The 17,912-nt window shown below is 54.6% G+C and overlaps 1 protein-coding gene across 1 annotated transcript; it reads right to left on the bottom strand.

Moving 5' to 3' along the window:
• Positions 1–3,566: 3,566 nt before the first annotated feature.
• On the bottom strand, positions 3,567–17,392 carry NAA40 (N-alpha-acetyltransferase 40, NatD catalytic subunit). Its single transcript, XM_082659127.1, has 8 exons — positions 17,290–17,392; positions 11,269–11,364; positions 9,809–9,861; positions 7,301–7,396; positions 7,048–7,206; positions 6,833–6,916; positions 6,327–6,404; positions 3,567–6,075 (listed from the first exon to the last, which is right to left on the bottom strand). The coding sequence occupies exons 1-8, from the start codon at positions 17,293–17,295 to the stop codon at positions 5,934–5,936; spliced, it is 714 nt and encodes a 237-aa protein (XP_082515253.1). The 5' UTR covers positions 17,296–17,392; the 3' UTR covers positions 3,567–5,933.
• Positions 17,393–17,912: the final 520 nt, after the last annotated feature.

Genomic DNA, 17,912 nt, shown 5'->3' with positions numbered 1-17,912 from the left:
GTGCAGCTGTCAAGGCACAAGGAGGCTGTGGGCTGGGGTGGGGGGTGCCCGCCTGGAGCCAGGTGGTAGTTGACCCCTTTCTGCCTGCAGCCCACAGCCAGCGGCCAAGTGTGACGAGCCAGCTCGGGTGTGACTATGGCGCTGGCTTGGTGAAGGTCCCCCACACCTGTGCAGTCACGGCACCCAGGTCTCCAAGTCTGCCTGCCACTGCCCCTACTCCATAGTACAGATGGGTAAACTGGAGACCCACAGAAGGGGAGGGCTGCTGGGATGGGTGACCCCCCTCCAAGCACACCCAAGGTCTCCTTCCCCAGCTCCCCAGGGCGTCACGATGGGCTTGGACCAGGACTCGTAAGTGGGCAAGAGGCCCAGAGCAAGTGCAGCATCCTTTTGCTCAAGTACCCCACGGAGCATGGCATCATCACCAACTAGGACAACACGGAGATCTGCACCACAGCTTCTACAAGCTGTGTGTGGCCTGGGAGGGGCACTGGGCACTGCTCATCAAGGCCCCACTCAACTCGAAGATGAGGACAGCAAGAAGATGAGGACCACTCAGGTCACGTTCAAGACATTGAACCTTCCTGCCACATGGGTGACATCCAAGCCAGTGCTGAGGCTGTGTGCCTCTGGCCACACCAGCGAGGACCAGGCCCCCAGTCTCACCCCTACTGTGCTGGAACCCTGTGTCCAGAGCCCTCTGACTTCCGGGCCCCCAGGCTGGACTCACTACTCCAAACCCTGGGTCCCCTCTCCACCTCTGGACTCCTGACGTGTGATCTCCAGCCCTGGGCGAGCCCCCATAAGTTTTCATTGCTCTCCACACCCCATGTCACAGCCAGGCCCCCAGAGGGCCCTAAGGCCCTGCACCTGAGAGCCCCATCCCTGATCCCCACACCCCTCCTGCCACGTCCCTGCCCCTCCTGTTCCTTGTATCCAGCATTCAGGACACGGGTTGCCCCAGGAGTACAGGCCACTTCCTGGCACCCCCTCCCCAGCTCCACCTGAAGCCCCTGTGTAACGCACCCCCCACGCATCATGCTGGACCCCGGGGGTGGCAGCACCCTCAGATGTGTGGAGGAGGGCAGGTGGCACCCGCGGGCAGCTGCAGACACCTCCAGGTCGGCTCTCACACCTTGGCTCATGGCTGCACCCCCCAATCCCATTCTGCCGGCGGCTCCAAGCCTTCTCACCTGGTCCCTTTCCTTCAGGGCCTCCTCCCTCCAACCTTGGGGTGGCCTACCCTGAGCACAGGGCAGCCCTTCCCTGCCAGCCTGTAGCAGACGTTCATCTTCTTAGAGCAGGGATCCCGAAAGCCCCAGGACAGGCTTTCATGTTCACCTTGTCCACTTCTGCACAGGTAGGACCCAGGCAATGCAGAGAGCGTGTGCATGCGCACATGGCAGCGGGGCCCCCGCGGGTGCTGCGCTCCCACCCTGGGCAGGGATGGGATTCAGAGGGCCTGGGTCAGAGGGGGCTAAGCTGGGCTGCTGGCTTTGGAGCCAGGGCTCTGGCAGGAGATCATGAGGGGACATGGAGGGAAAGCTGGGGTCTGTGGCCCTGGACTTTGAGCATGAGATGACTGTGGCTGCTTCCTCCTCCCTTGGAGAAGGCAGGTCATCACCACTGGCCCTACCCCCGTCCTAAGACCCTCTTCCAGCCCTCCACCGTGGGTGAGTCTCTGCTCCCGCAGGGCAGACATTCCTTGATATTGACCTTCTCAACTCCAGTCCCCATCTTTCTGGGCAGCCCCCTGCATGGGAGAAAAGGCAGGCCTCTCTCAGGAGAAAGCGCCCCTACTGGCCAGGCCCTGAGAGGGAAGACAGGACCTCAAGACCAGGCATGGAGCCCACCAGGACCAACAAGACAACCCACGACTGCAATCGTGAAGGGTGACATCGACATCCACAAGGACCTGGATGTCAACAACGTCCTGTCCGGGGGCATGACCATGTGCCAGGGCACTGCAGGCGGATGCAGATCCGGCCCTGGCGCCCAGCACCATGAAGGTCAAGTGTGAGTGGTCGCTGGAGGAGTAGGGAATCACCAAATGCCAGTTTCCTTCCTCGCCGCAGCCAAGTAACGAGACGCCTGCATGGGACCGTCCCGTCTCCCAGCCGCCTCTGCAGCGCCTCCCCTACAGTCCCAGACCCTTGACCTCGGGCGCTAGAGAAACGACCTCTGCTGTACTTGGAGAGGGAAAAGCAGAAAAAACGAGAATAAACCTGCTGTGTTTGAACTGACCACTTTCAAAGCCTGGCGGCAGAAACGTCTGGTGGCCAGGTTTCGCACACTGGGGAAACACAGTCCCTTTCAGACCACCTCAGGCTCTGACCGAAACTGAGGCCCTCGCGTGCGGCAACTGTGCCTCTGGTTCCACCCGCCCACCAAAGGGGTGGCGCTCCAGCCAGTGCCGCTTGAGTGGCAAAGTCTGAGCTGCAGGTGGAGGGAGGGGTGGGAACAGCCACCTCAGAGGACCAAAGAGGGAGCCCGCCACTGCGGCAAGGAGATGGTCATTCCAAGGAATTCCTGCCTGGGATTAAGACAGCCTTCAAGGAACAAAGAGCTCCGGGGTGGGGAGGGGGCAGAATTCCCTCACACGAGAAGTCTGTTCAATGATTCTGATTCGCCAGCATTTGAAATACTGTCTCCTTTCCCAAGGACTGGGAGGCCTTTCTTCATGCCTCCAAGGTAAGGCAGCTGCAGAAACCATGCCCTGGCTGTGTCCCCACCCACGGGGCTGAGGCCACAACATGCTGGCACCCACGAGAGAGACAGCTGTTAACCCTGCTCCTCTCCCCGGATCACTGCCCCACCAGAGCTCGAAGACCCAGTAGGGCTTGGGTCTCCATCCCGGCCGCCCTCTCCGCCTTCCGGCAGATGTGACCACCAAGCAGAAGCACAAGGAGGCTGGCCCCTCCAGTGTCCACAGGAAGCGCTCTGAGCGCTGGCTCCGGGCCCACTTCCTCCCTCTGCTCCTGGCTCCCCGGGCCAGGCACAGGCCTCGGAGAGAAGTGCACAGCTCAATCTGTCACACTCGAGGGGCCAGAGCCTCCCCCAGCTCATAACTTTCCTGCCCTGTCAGGCCTGACATGAGTTGCCCTTCCTTTGAGCCTTCGTCTTTCGTGAGTGGAGGGAAGAGGGGGCTGGAGTCCTTTTAAGAGACACAGAATATCCTGAGGAAACCAATAAGTAAAAGGGAGGAAAGAAACACCAACACTCTCGTCTGTTCGACTCCCACACAAGTGTTCTGGAATTTACCTTTACCCACAAATGCCCAATGTCACAACGCCTGGCCTGGGACTCTCTCCAGCAGCAGAGCAGGTGCCCCTCAGAAGGCTTTTGACCCCTACCCAGGGCTTTTGGGAAGTGGCACAAACACATGTATTCAGTCTCAGTTCCCACGTCTGGCTCCTCGCCCCAGACACCCTGAGGTTTTCTCAGCCCAAAGCTTCTTTCACAGAAAGAGGCGTGGGGCGTCACAGCTACGTGCCCCCCAGGGTTTAGGCCCAACGCTGGGATGGTCTGAGCCCACGCTACCAATGGCACGCCAGCAGCAGGAAGGCGTCCCAGCAGCTGAACAAAGTGTCTTTTATTTGTGACATACAAATGCAACCAATGCAAAAAGAGATCACTTTTTCCCTTTGATTCCAGTGATAACAAGTTGCTAAAGAAAAAAAAAAAAAAATATATATATATATATATCAAGGAGTTTATCTTCAAAGTTTCCTCTAAAAAAAAAAAAAAAACACACCAGGAAGGGTTAAAAAGAACCATACACATGTCATATACACATCTGACATCAATGAAAATAACCTGAAATAGGGTGGATGCAACTAAAAAACAAATCTCAAAATTAATATTTCAACATGCCTCAAACAAACCAAAAAGCCTGGTACAAAAGGCCTGCTATGTTTCTTAAAACCAAGACCTTGGGGAAATGGAGAGACTGATGGCTAAGAACTGAGTGGGTTCAACACCAACAACAGGGTGACCTGCGGGTCTCAGACAGCGCCTCCCTACCCAGCCAGAGCCCCCAGCAGCCCTTGGGAAGTGGCACAGGCGGCTGGACAAGCAGGGCCCAACACCAAGTGCCCATCTACCAATGGGGCTCGGTGCCAGGTGTCCAATGAGGGGAGACACGCACACTTAACTCCCTTTATGTGGGATTTACGCCGGGGTCCCTTTTGGTCCCCTTGAGTGGGAGGTATCAGAAACCCATGATCTAAGACAATAAATATTTCATTCTCTGTCCTTTGACAGACAGCAGGGATCAGAGTTAAAGCTCTTCCTAAATGTGACTCTGTCGTTCCATGATTCTTGGAAGGAGCCCTCCAATGCCCTCCAGCAATGAAAACTCCCCCCTCGGGTAAAACCTCCTGGGAGTCAGCAGGGTAGGGGTAAAGGTGGGCTTATTCCAGTGTAAAGCTGCAAGGCCCTCTCCAAGGGAGGCCACGTCCACTGCTGGCAGGTCGAGAGCAACAGAGCACTCGGCGGAGAGGCTGTGCGCACAGGCCCGGCACAGGCGGGAGGCCAGAACAGCTCCGGGGAGATGGCCGGCACAAGCAGCCTGAGTCAGGGCACAGGGTGGGGCGTGAGCAGACCGAGGTCGGAAGGACTGACAGACCTCCTCCGGAACAACCTCGCAAAGGCAGAACCTTTGAGACGCTCCCTAAGGCAGAGCTCAAGGTTGTCCAAGGGGAGGCGGTAGGTGCTTCTTCCTGGCTAAGGATTTGGTCATTTTCTTCCCTGGAAGGGGATAACGGTCTGGGGATGAGGGCAAGTCTGAGCTCTGACCCTGCGCCCTCTCTATCCCAGGAGGGGAGAGGAAGCTTCTCCCGCGCCCCGTCTGCCGCAGGTGACACCAGAGAGAAGAGCAGCGTCTGGCCAGGCTGGGGAGTGCAGGAAGGGGCTGCTGCTGGCTGGGGGCTCTCCAAAGGGGGCGGTGGCGGTGGGGGGTACCCACCTTCAGAGAGCTAACAGCACCAAGATATGAGAGGACACGGCACTAAATATGGCAGGAGCAAGGGGCCTTCTGGGGGAAGACAAGGGGCTCCCTGATGTTATTCCCCCTTGAGAGTAAGAACAGGGGTATCGAGTGGGGGGAGAGGCAGGGGCAGAAACAGTGGTGAGAGGTGACGGAGAAGAGCAGGCAGGGCTCCAGCTCTTTTCTGTGAGTAAAAATCTCGAGTCACTGCCATGAGATCAAGAGGTTAAGCTCAGGGTGCCGCCAGGTCCCAAAGCCCGGAGAAGCCACAGCCCCCACGGCAGGCCCCACTCACACCTGCTCCTGTCCTCCCGGCCCCGTGCTGACAGCAATGGGGAGGGGGGGCAGCCTTTCTCCCAGAGTCGGCTGGTCCCCTGGGACGACTCCACTCTAACTGGATCCGCGAAGGCACAGCCAGAAAGAGCTCCCTCGATTCCCTGTGTCATGGCACAAGAGACCATCCTGAGGTCTCCACTGGAGCATCCCATCCACGAAACAGGAGTCTCTCTGAAGACTCTCTCTACGCCCAGATCTTACACTGAGCCCATTCCTCTTTGGGAACCAGCCAGACCCTGACCCAGGGCTCCGGGACTTTCATGAAGGTGGGAATAAACACTCCCTTTGTCCAGCAGTGTGTGTGGCGGGGAGGGGGGCTTGTCGGGAATCCAGCTGTAGGGAAGTCGGAGAACCCACGCTCAGGGCCGAGCCGAGCGAGAAGGCAGCCACCACGAGAGGACGCGCCTCGTGCCCCGGCCTCCGCCGGCTCTGCCGGCAGCATCCTCTCCTCTCTGCTCCCTCCGGCACCCTGCTCTTCTAGGAGAGAGCAGGAGGGGCGGCGCGGACCGCTCCTCCCCAGGGTTGGGGCTGAGGAGGCCACAGCTCTGAGGGCACCTGGCAAGCGGCTTGAAACCGGGGAGAGAACAGGCCTTGGAGAGAGCTTGGGAGTTCAGTGGCAACAGCCACCACAGTGCCCGCCCGAATGGGAGTGCTGGCTGTCCCCAAACTTGGTCCTCCGGCTCAGGATCTCATAGGAGCAGTCCTCCCCACAGCAACCGGACATGCTTGGGGAAGAGTCGTCGATTTCAAATCTGCAGACGGGCAGGAGGAAAGCGTTGGCTACGGGCAGCTGACTGCCTTCCTCCCCAGGAGTAAGGGCTTAGGAGCAGGGCAGGGGACCAAGCCACAGGCGCTCCCACACCATCTCCCCAGTTGCCAACCCCAAGGCCCTCAGAACCGAGAGCTCAACGTCAGGACGAATGGGGCCAGGATGGGGGAAAAGACACTGGGGCAGGCAGCTGCTACCACCCAGAGGGTTCCACGCCGGGGCCCAGCTCCTTACTGCAGCGCTTCTCTGAAGAACTGGTAGGCACCATGATTGTGCTTAAATACCGTTAACATAACTTTCTTCATCTGTGTGCTGAGAAGAAAGCAGAGAGAACCTTCCAGAAAGAGAAACAGGTGCTAAATACCGCTTGCTCTCTCGTGTCTGCCTGCTGTCTCCCATTTGCTCCTAAGAAGTATTCCTGAGGCCCGACTCTAGCCTGTCTTGGGCACCCACAGCACTGGGTGCCGCCCTCTGTGACAGGGCTGATCAGGCCCCCACCTGACTGGCTTCTCCTCCAGGTCCTCTCTGCACCCCATTACTCAGGTGCGGAACAGGCACTCAGAGGTGCTTGCCTCCTTGAGCCCAGTGGACAAAATCTGGAATCATGGCCGGGCAGGGAGAAGCTTACTGAGAGGGTTCTAGACACCTTTCTTTCACAACAGTCCCGTGAGCCCTGTCCCCCACGGGGGATGCCTCAGAGGCAGCTCCCTCCAACTGAGCGGTGCACGGAGGGCCCTCACCTGTTGGCCACGAGCTGCAGGATCTGGATGAGGAACTTCCCCAGGCCTTTCCGCCGCACCTTGCTCTCCAGCTGCACTTCGTAGCTGGGGGAGGAAAGCAGAGTGAGCGTGGGGCGGCTGCGAGGCCTGCCACAGACCCAGACGGGCGTGCTGGATTTTGCCACTGGCTGGGATGCCTCCTCCCCCCACGCCCACCCCCAGGCCAGGGCCCCTACCAGTACAGGACTTCATCCCCGCACTCCACGTCAAACCGGAAGTGAGAAAAGGCTACGGGAACCGAACTGTTTTCCCAAGCGATGAGGTACCAGGCTCGGTCATCCGTCATTTCCTCACGTTTCTCTCTGTCCTTCCAGCCCCACTCGCTCTGCTCATACCTGGGAGACGGGGGTGGGGGTGGGGGTGGGGGGCAGTGAGGACAGGGGCTCTGGAGAGGAGGGCCAGTCTCCCTGCCCGAGAGGGCGTGCTTACATGGTCTGCATATTGGTCTTGGTCAGGTCGAAGGCCCAATCCACGGTGGCCGGCTCCAGGCCAGACACTCGCTTACATTCAATGGAGACATTTAACCTGAGAAGAGGAAAAGGAGGCGTCTGGAGCCGGCTACAGGCCCGGCACCACCGGCTGCCCTGACAGCCTGACAACGAGGCCCGCCTGGTCTCAGTTAATCTACAGAGAAAAGCCGAGCCCGGACGTGACTACAGAAGGTGCCTGTGAAGGAACGAGGCTGTTCAAGCCGAGATTAACAACTGTCATCACCAGCCCACCGCCCTGCCCACAAGCCCATTTCCTGTCTTCCCTGCACAGTCCTTATCAGACGCAGCACTTTGTAAACTCCGGTCCCTCTCTGCTAGCTCTTTGCTCTCTCCACCCTCTCTTCTGTAGTTTCTTATAAACCCCGGAGTCCTCTCTGTTCCCTCGATTCCTGCCCTTAGGCATTTTTCCTGTTGCTTTCATTTGGAATCCAGTCTTCACTGGGCTCCCAGGGGAACTCTTCCTTCTTATCTACCAACCTTGCCTGCAAAAGCAGCTGGAGGACCTCAGGCCCTTCAGGAAGACTATGGCCCACATCCCCCTGAGGAGTCCTGCCCGCTGCTTCCTCTGAGGACACAGTGGGTGCTCTCAGCTGATCAAACAGGGTAGATCGGGATTCACCCCGATGCTCTGTTTTCCTAAACTAACGAATGATGTAGGTGTTAAGGTATCGACCTATTTTTTTTTTTTTTTTTTTGGCCGCATCGCGTGGCTTGCGGGATCCTAGCTCCCCGACCAGGGACCGAACCTGGGCCGCGGCAGTGAAAGTGCCAAGTCTCAACCACCGGACGGCCAGGGAGTTCCCTCAATCTGCTATTTAGGTCTAAATGAATTAAATAAATCACAATTAAACTCCCTGGCCAAATTGTGAAATCATATTCTCCAGGTAGTGCCACATTCTGAAAGGACTGACTCGACTCCTCAGAGGACATCACCACTGGAATCCACGGTCACCTCTGCTGTCTGGTATGTCATATGAGCTGCACATGTGTGTGGCCTTGTGAATTCAGAACTTCCTGGCTCTGAACAGCCTTCCTTTCTTTCCAAGTACTGACCATGTAGTGGTCAGCAATGCCCACACACAGCACTGCAACTGTCTTAGCTATAAATTTTCTCAAGGCTGGTTTGCAAGTATAAATTCTCCACTAATCTGAGTTCCTTAAGTACATGAAAGTAGGATCACAGCCACACAATTCCAGGCACCAAGTGAGCCCAGAGTCAGCTGGCAACGCCTGCTTCAGAGCTGGTCCATATTTCTGGAAGTCAGTGCGAATGTGGGATAGGGAACACTGAGAGAGATCACAGCAAGGAATCTCTAAACTGTGTCAAAGGACTTCCCAGAGGATGAATGATGACAAAGCTTCTAGAGGAACCATAATGCATCTGATCTCAGACAGAAAGAATAAATTAATATGATACTATGAAATTCAGACACAGCTATGAAAGGCAAATGTAGTATTACCTACTATAGTCTTTCCTTCATAATTCATGCATTTACATTTGTCTTATGTTGTTCATTAAAATACTCACACCAGCTGCAACTTACAGAGCTGGATATAGTTTCTGTCCTCCTTAAAACAACCTTGCAAGTTTGGCATCATCGTTCCATTTAACAGATAAAAAATGAGGCTTGAAGAATATGTGGACTTAACCAAATATAGTTAATAAGAGGCACTGTTATGATTCAGACCCATAGCAATGATTCTGTAAAATCATAGCCCCTGTTTTCCCCTCAGCCAACAGCATCTCGGGTAAGACAGATAATGCCACCTACTTTACAAACCAAAGGAACAGAAAGTGGAAGGGGGCTTTAGTCTAGATTCTGCAGTGAACTGGATTAGTAAAAAAAACAGTAGTAATAACAACTAACACTGACCTAGCCTTTCGTATGCTCCAGGCAGTAACACTTTACAACTAATCCTCCTGACAACTCCATGAGGAAGGTACCCACTTCTGATTCGAAAACTGAGACACAGAGAAGTTAAGTAATTTGTCCAGGGTCACAAAGCCAGTAAGTGGCTTTTAACAATTATACTATAGACCCAGGGAAAGAACGCTGGACTGGGAATTAAAAGCTCCCCCCCGCGGCCAGGGAGAAGCTCCATAAGCTCGAACACCTCATTCAGCTTCTCGCAGCTTCGGTTTCCCTCTGCACAAAATGAGGGAGTCGGCCTAGATGATTTTTCAAGTTTGTTTCAGCTCTATGGTTCTTCGTCGGAGAGAACAACAAGTCCCACAGAGACATCAGTCTGAGATTAGGCAATCTTTGCTCATTTGCAGATTCCTTTGTCTCCCTAACTGGGGGATTTTATATCAACAGGGTACTAGCCATCTTTTCTGCTTTTTCATTAACGAAGAATGAAACAAGTTGGGTCTGAGGAGCCTACTCTGGAAAGGTGAATTCCTGAAGAGACTCAAGGAGAAAAGTTAGGAATGCTGAACACTCACCCATTGCGATCATATTTCTTGAACACTGGGAAAGCCTCTAATGGGTCTCCAAGCTGTGGAGGGAAAGAAAAGGGAGTAGCACAAACACTCGCCTAGCAGAGTCACAGGCTCCACCCTGAAGTACCACACTGTGTGGATCCAAGTGGAGGCTCAGCTCCCAGGGCCAGGAGCCGCCCTTATATACGGACCCTCCATCTGCCTTAGCTCTGAAATCACACGTAGGAGGGAGGCTCTGGGAAGGAGGCCCAACAGGGTTTTAGCTTCATTTGACAGGTAAGAAGAGGCATTACTGCCTAATTCTAATACCGGCCTCTGGGCATAAAACCTACTCAGCACCTGACCCAAGAGAGAAGACAGGTCCCTTGCTCCACTCACATAATTTTTTAAAAAAAATGATATATTTTCTTCTGATTTTAGTTTTGGCTACATGCTATAAGTTTTTCTTTTTTAATTTATTATTTTTGGCTGCATTGGGTCTTTGTTGCTGCATGCAGGCTTTCTCTAGCTGTGGCGAGCCGGGGCCACTCTTCGTTGCGGTGTGTGGGCTTCTCATTGTGGTGGCTTCTCTTGTTGCGGAGCACGGGCTCTAGGGTGCACGGGCCTCAGTAGTTGCGGCTCGCGGGCTCTAGAGCGCAGGCTCAGTAGTTGTGGCGCATGGGCTTAGTTGCTCTGTGGCATGTGGGATCTTCCCGGACCAGGGCTCGAACCGTGCCCCCTGCACTGGCAGACGGATTCTTAACCACTGCGCCACTAGGGAAGCCCCACTCACATACTTTTGAGAGGCCCCCAACTAACCTCCCCTGGTCAAAACCCAAAATGAAAAATCATGTCCCTGTGCCACATCCTTGTAAGTGTGCATGTTTACTGAGTGGACTAAAAGAATAACAAAAACTGGGACATGAACCGGGGCAGGAAAGGTGACCAGAATCTCTCTGGTTCCACTGGAAAGCTGAGCCACCCCCAGTCAGGCCCACCAGGTGCTCAGAATCTCAGCTACTTCTCCCCCGACTGCAGCCCCTCGAAACCAGGCTGCTGCATCCCTGGCACAACCTGTAGTACCCCATGGGCAGGCAACAAATGTTTGAAGGAAAGAATGAGAAAACTATACCACATTTTACCAGGGAGGTTTCCTCCCCAAAATGCAAAACCCTGGGAAAAATTTCTGCAGACCCTCTTCTAGTGTTAAGGAAGGAGACCCACAGAGAGAAGACGCCACTTCCACTTCAATCCACACTTCCCGCCACTTCCACTTCAATTCACACTTCCCTGCACGCCTGGGCCAATCGCTGGCCCTCCTCGCAGCTCTCTGCCAGCCAGGCTAGTTTTCCCCAGCAGCAAGGAGGCAGCAGAGGTATGGATGCGTAGTAACACAATTCTGCCACAGGGTGGCGCCAAAAGAAATCAAATTAAAAACCAAGTTGCAGTTCCAGGAGGAAGGGACTAGGAAGGAGGGGAGTCACCCTGTTGGCGGCGTCCACTTTGGCACAGACAGCATCCATGGCTGCTCGCTCCTCCAACCGCTTCTGTTTCTTCTCCTTTGCTTTGCTCGACTTCCTCTGCAACAGGGAAAAGCAAAGTGGGCTGGAAGGCTGTGACCAACCAAAGACTTGACTTTGACTTTCCCTTTGGAGACCCTAAGGGTCAGTCCCCAATCCACAGCAGAAACTCCGGATCCTGGCTGCCGGATCCTGCTTGGTAGGGTAGGAAAGACCCAAGCGCGTCCCAGTCATGAGACCTTGGGAGCGTCACTAGCCTTCTCAGCTTCCCTATCAGGAAGAGTACTGACCCTTGGGACCACTGGGTCACTGTGAGGACCCAGTGAGAGCACGTGACAACACCTGAAGCAGAGCCTGGGCCCCAGCAGCTGCCTAATATTCACTCATTCATTCCCTCCTAAGGCAGGAAAAAGTAAGCTTAGAGACATTCAGGGCAGGTTTCAGGGAGGTGATGGCATCTGAGGTAGTGGCTGACAGCTGTCTCTAAGTATAAATTCATTCAGTAAGCCTTTTCAGTGTCTTCTGGCTTCAGAAAACAAAGATGTGGTCTGGGGGCAGCCTCTCTGGGAGCTGAGTCTCCTTCCTAAGCTAGGGCTGGGCACTGGGGCTTAAGGCGATGGAGCTGTTCCCAGGAACGGCTGCCCAGCCAAGGCCCGTGAGTGGCAGCCACACCGAGCACCTGGTAGCGACAGGGCAGAGTGAAGGGCCCCAAGGGGGTCACCTGGGGACAGAGGCCATACTGACACGTGGTCAGCAGAGCCAAGTTGCAGGACACATAGGCAGCAGAGGAGGAGCAAAGGGAGGCTGTCCTTACACAGAGAAGCAAACTGCAAACCGCCCATAACTCCAAACGGAGCAGACCCTGTTTGGAGGCTCACGTGAGGTTTTCTCAAATCTAAATGGACCCTCTTACCCTCTTGTAAAAACTGGTAACACAGGGAAAAGAGCCCAAGCTCTGGGGTCCAGCAGACCTTGTCCAAAGCCTCCTTTTGCCCTTTACTCCCTTTGGGTCTTAGGACAAGACACAACCATTGTTTGAGCCTCCTTCCCTCATCTGATGAGCAGGGCCCTTAATACCTCCTTTGAAGTATTAAGCCCATGAGGGTTCCTATGGCCTGTGCTCGATAAATGACACTTTTCATTCTCACTCCCAAGGAGGAGCAGAGCAACACAGGCATCCGGAGGTGCTGCCCACCCAGCCCAAGTCCTGAAGGTACCCCAAAGGCACTGGGGAGGTGGCTCTGCTTTTTACCAACCGCACTGCCTCTTCTGCCCCCAGCCCTCACTTCCCGGACCTCACCAGAGAGAGGTTTTGCCACGTCCGATCCCACAGTAGCCCTGACACTGATTGGCCCAGGAAACGGTGAGTTGAATACCCAGCTGCTGGATAAATTCTACCCTCGGTTCCTCAAGGAATGACACTGCTTAACTCCTATTTCAAGCACCCAGAAGGCAAGAGCTCAGACACTAGGAGCTCACAGGGATGTTTGGCTCTTCCAGGCATAGACTCGCCCAGCACCAGCTGTTTGCTATCTGCAGGCTGAGCACTGCGCAGAAAGCCAAGAGCTAGCGCCCATTTCTTACCTCCCCTAGAGGGACAAACAGCAGAGAATAGACTGTCTTCACAACACCGGGATCTTGGGGCAGAACTAGCCCCTCTCTACCACAAAGAGGTTTTAGATCATCCACCTTTTTTCCTCTGGGAATCTGGGTTTCAAGACAACACTGAGAGATACACTCATCTTGCAAAACACTTTCACCAACATCATCTGGTTCAATTCTCCGGGCAGAAACCATCACCTCCCTTTACACAAGAAACTGAGGCTCAAAGGGCTGGCGCGACTTGTTCGAAGTTCCCCAGAGAGTAAGCGGCAGAGGGGAGACTCAACCCCAGGGCTGCGCGCAGATTCAGTGTTTGTCCCACCAGCCGCTCTGCCTCCCTCCGGGAGAGCCTACACCAGCGTCCAAGGCCTCCTCAGCTCCACCGAGGTAAGGTCAAGACAAGACCTCAGGAGCCTCAAGGCAGCCACTTGGTGATTCACTTCTCATTACCCTTCTGGCTTGGTAACAGCTGACGTGACATGCCCGCACAGTGCCACCCCAGACCCTGCATCCACACTGAGGTAGGGGTAAGGGACATGGAAACTTGAGACGGAAGGTCGCCAGGGCTGTGCAAGGGGGCAGAAAGAATATGAGCTTCGGCACCAAACAGGCCAGGCCACTGTTCCTCCTGCCACCCCCCGTGTGTGAAAGGAACTCCACCTCCAGGAAAATGGGAACACAACTGCTGCCTCACAGAACAGCCAAGGACAGGTCAGAAGCCAGCACACAATCCCAGTCGGTACCAGCTGCCTGCCTCCACCCTGCACGTTAGCTCTACGGCACAGAGCCGAGGGATCAGAGGTGCCGGAAGGAAAGGGCAACTCCCAGGACCCCGAAAGCACTGAAGTGTAGGTTCCCTCCACAGCATCTCATTTCTAAGCACAAGCAGCAGGAGGGCCAAGCCCGGGCCTCCAGGACATTCACGGGCTCATTCATGCAGGGGAACAGGTGAGCCAGGCAACTCTCAGTGACGCTTGGGGCCGCCTGGGCCAGGGACTGCGGATAATGAAAGAGCCCCTCAAGCGCTTCGCTGCCTGCACGCGGGGTATGAGGCGGGCTGCGGCAGGCGGGGCCAGACGGGCAGGGGCCCTCCCTCAACCCAGCACCGGCTAGAAAAAGTAGTCTCCTACTGTTCCAATTAGCTTTGTCCTGCCTTGTGGAGGTAAGACTACCCTGCAGGGACACAGGAAAATTCTCCTCATTAAAATGGGAAATAAGCACAGTGAACAGTAAAGCTCATTGTGGTTAAGTGTCTTTCCCAAGGGAGCTTTATATAATAAAGAGTGTGGGATTCTGAGTCAAGAAACCCACATTTGATTCTCAGCTCTTCCACTTAATAGCTGTGTGACTCTGAGCAAGTTATTTACTCTCTCCAACAAGGTACTCAGTTTCTCTGAACCTCAATTTCCACATCCATAAAATAGGGCTAACAATGCCTATACCTCACAGGACTGTTGTTAAGGACAAAATGATACAATGTACTAGATATAAAAATTCCTTACTGTAAGGATTTCTGTTTACAAGGACCTACTAATGATAAACACTCTGCTGGTGCTTTAATAGAGATGATTTATTTTAATCTTTGCAATAACTCAGCAAGGAATGACTGCCTACTTCTTTGATGAGGAAACAGGCCCAGAGAGATTAGATAACTTTCAGGGTCACAGAGCCCGTGAACAGGATTCTCAAAGAGGTCTTCTGGCCACCCTCTCCCTCCACTCCCACCAGACTGTACACTCCATGAGGTAGAGGAAGGTCACGTCTGCTTTATTTGCCGACGTATACCCAGTGCTCAGCAAACAGCAGGTACGCAGTTCATACCTGTTGAATGAGTCCTCCAAGATTCAAATCCAGGTCTGAACCCCAAAGTCCCTGCTCCTTCCACTACATCAGCCAAATGTGTATGACACTTATTATTACAAAGTGTGGTATAAATGTTGTTTTCACATGCAGCTGTCAAACTCCTCCCCTTGCTATTCCTATCAAGGTAGTATCTCTCTCTTTTTTTTTTTTTTTTTGGCCACACCTCATGGCTTGTGGAATCTTAGTTCCCTGACCAGGGATTGAACCCACACCATTGGCAGTGAGAGTGTGGAGTCCTAACCACTGGACCACCAGGGAATTCCCTCAAAGGAGTATCTCTTTGACTGCTAGTCATAATAGTAGTTCCATGACTGCTAGGGGTCACACATAGAAATTAAAAAACAAAAAATGCCCAGATGGGGGCAGGAGGCACCTTCCACAAAAAGGATTTGGCAACCCTTAGGTTTTCAGTATCAATGCCTCCATCCCACAAAGAATCCAGAATCCAGGAAAAAACCCCTCAGTTTTTGGCAAAGGGAGACAGAGCTCTAAATTCTAATTCCTAAAACACGTGTGGCAGCAAGGGTGAAAGAACTGTGGACAGTGCTCCAGCCGATGCCGCTCTCTCAGCCTGTGGTCAGGCTGTCAGATGGAGCAGGGCCCTCTTCTGGAGGGGAATCATTAGGAACCATGACGCTCCTGACACCGAGGTGGGGAGTCCACAGCCCCCACCCATAAGGAACGAGTATGATGAGAGGGTTCCAGCTCTGCTTCAGGGAGGAAAATTCAATTTCACTTTTGCAGAGACTAGGTAGGGGCTGTTCTGAGAAACACATCTGTGGAGCATGAGTACTAAGATCAGGGCCCTTAAGGAAGCAGCGAGGACCGCAGGATCTCCGAGGCCTGCTATTTCAACTCAACCAACGAGGAAGTGTTGAACGAGAACGGCATGTTATGCTTCTTGTTTTCTGCTCAGTCTGGAGTGGCTGATGCTGGGTAGACGTTTACCAAGTAATACCAGGGACTCAATATTTTATTTAGTTTCAACAAGACCTGGGGTCTGGGACCTTTCACCAAAATCTAGGTTAAATATGCCTAAGGTTTCCAGACTTGATTTTCTATACATGAAGTACACAGTATCCAAAAGTCCTTGTTGAAACATGATGAATGCGTTTGACATGGATTTTACATAAAGTGCTTCGACATGGATAAGACAACTATTTTTGTCTAACAAGTTGATTTATTCAGTCAATAACTATTTGAGTGGAGAGGAAACAAATCTAGATTAATAATAGTAGGGACAAACCCAATGAGTTAAAAATAGCACAAATCTATTTTAGATGACTAAAGGCTGAGAATACAGGCAAAAATAACAGCCACTATTTAAGAAGCACCTATGTAGCTATTTACATCCACTATCTGATTTTATCCTCACATCTGTCCTAAAGGGGAGGTATCATCATTCTCATTACATCGATGAGGAAATTAAAATCCACAAAGGCCAGGCCACTGGCACACTATCATGCCGCTAGCCAGGGAAGGTGGGGCTGGAACTGAGGTCTCTCTGGCTCCAAAGTCAGGACTCCCTAAAGGTGGTGGAAATTTCATGTAAAAACTAAGATACGTGGTACCAGGGAGGGCCAGTTACATTTTTAGGAGAGTGACTTGTGCTACTCTAATTGGGACTTAGGAAGGTGATCTCACAGAAACATGAGAATAACTTCTGCTCAACCCTCTATCAGCACATGCCAGGAAGGGCATAAAACGCACCTCCAGGCTGCCTTGTGCAAAACAGGTGGTCACTATCCATCCCCGGCTGGGGCCATCACCAGTACTCCTCCATCGTCTCCCTGCTCACCTTCTGCACAGCTTCCCCACCCAAAGCCACCTGAAGTAGGAAGACTACTAACAACCCAAGTAATAAGACCCACTTCGGTGCATCTGGGAGGCCTTGAAGGCAGGCCTCTGTCGAAAAGGAAGAGAATGTTTTTGGAGCAGGAGGAACCTGGTGGAAAGATTTCGAAAGAGACTGGGGAAACCAGCTTCGCTGAGAAGCCGAGTAGCGGGGAAGCGGGCGGCCGGGGATTCGAGAGCCCTGAGTCGGGCTTTGGCGCCCAGTCACTGCCCGTGTGACCTTGGCTGGGTGCCTTCTTTTCTCTGGGCCTCGGTTCCCTCTAACCCAGTGTAGGCCTAGGACATGGGAAGCCGCGAAGCCGGTGACAGCGGGGTGATGGGTGACCCCTGGGGGCGGGGGGGATACCCAGGGACCGCGCGGGGGTAGAGGGGAGGCCAAGAAGATAACACGTCCTAGAGGAAGGCAAGGGCGGGCACGACGCGAGAGGCTGGGGGCACCGGAGGGGGTGGGGCCCGGAGACGGGGCTCCCCAGGAGATTCCCGGGCTGGGCCGGGCGTCGGGACACTAGACTGGGGGAGTCGAGTCATGTGGGGGCTGGGGGTCACGTGAGGCCGGAGGGGTTCGGGGTCACGTGAGAGGGGGTTCAAGGAACAATGGGGGCGCAGGGGACGGGGTAAGCGGGGAGCCCTCCCGGCCCTCGCGTCTCCTCTCCCTCCCTCACTCACCCCCATGGCGGCAACGGCGGCGGTGGCCCTCAGCTCCTCCTTCCCACACTTGCCAGCAGGGAGGCGGCAACGGCGGCAACGGCTGCGGCAGCGACACCAGAGCGGCGGCGGTCCCCGCACGGCGCATGCGCCTCGCGGGCACCCCCCCCCCCCCCCCTCGAGCCCTGGCGGGCACCGCGCCGGCGCAGAGCCCGAGGAGGGGACGGCGCGGGGGGGAGGGAAGGCGCGCAGGTGGAGAGCCGGGGAGGCGGGCGGAGGGTCTCGCACCCGAAAGAGGCGGGAGGCGAGGAGCAGCGTCGCTCTAGGAATGACGTAGCCCGGGCCCGCCCCCTCCTCGGTTGGCTGTGTCTGTAGCTATGGCAACGGCCGCGCCGCCCCGAGAGAAGCGCGCCGTTGGGCAGCTGGGTGGGTGGCAGCGTCGCCTCTGCGCTCTGTTCCGCTTCTCCCCCGCCCGCCTGGGTCAGCCTGCGCAGCAGCCACCTTCCCGGACAACCAAACGCGTCACGACCTCTTAAATACCAGTCCCTCCTACAACCCTCTGGCACAGGGGAAGTCTTTGGAAAATTCCCACCTTCTAGATAGTGAACTCTTGAAATTCCTTTTCTAACCAGAGTCATTCATCC

The sequence above is a fragment of the Grampus griseus genome (genome assembly GCF_964374135.1).
Source record: "Grampus griseus genome assembly, chromosome: 8".
In the NCBI taxonomy this organism is placed as follows: Eukaryota; Metazoa; Chordata; class Mammalia; order Artiodactyla; family Delphinidae; genus Grampus; species Grampus griseus.
This window is presented reverse-complemented; position numbering and strand designations above follow the sequence as displayed.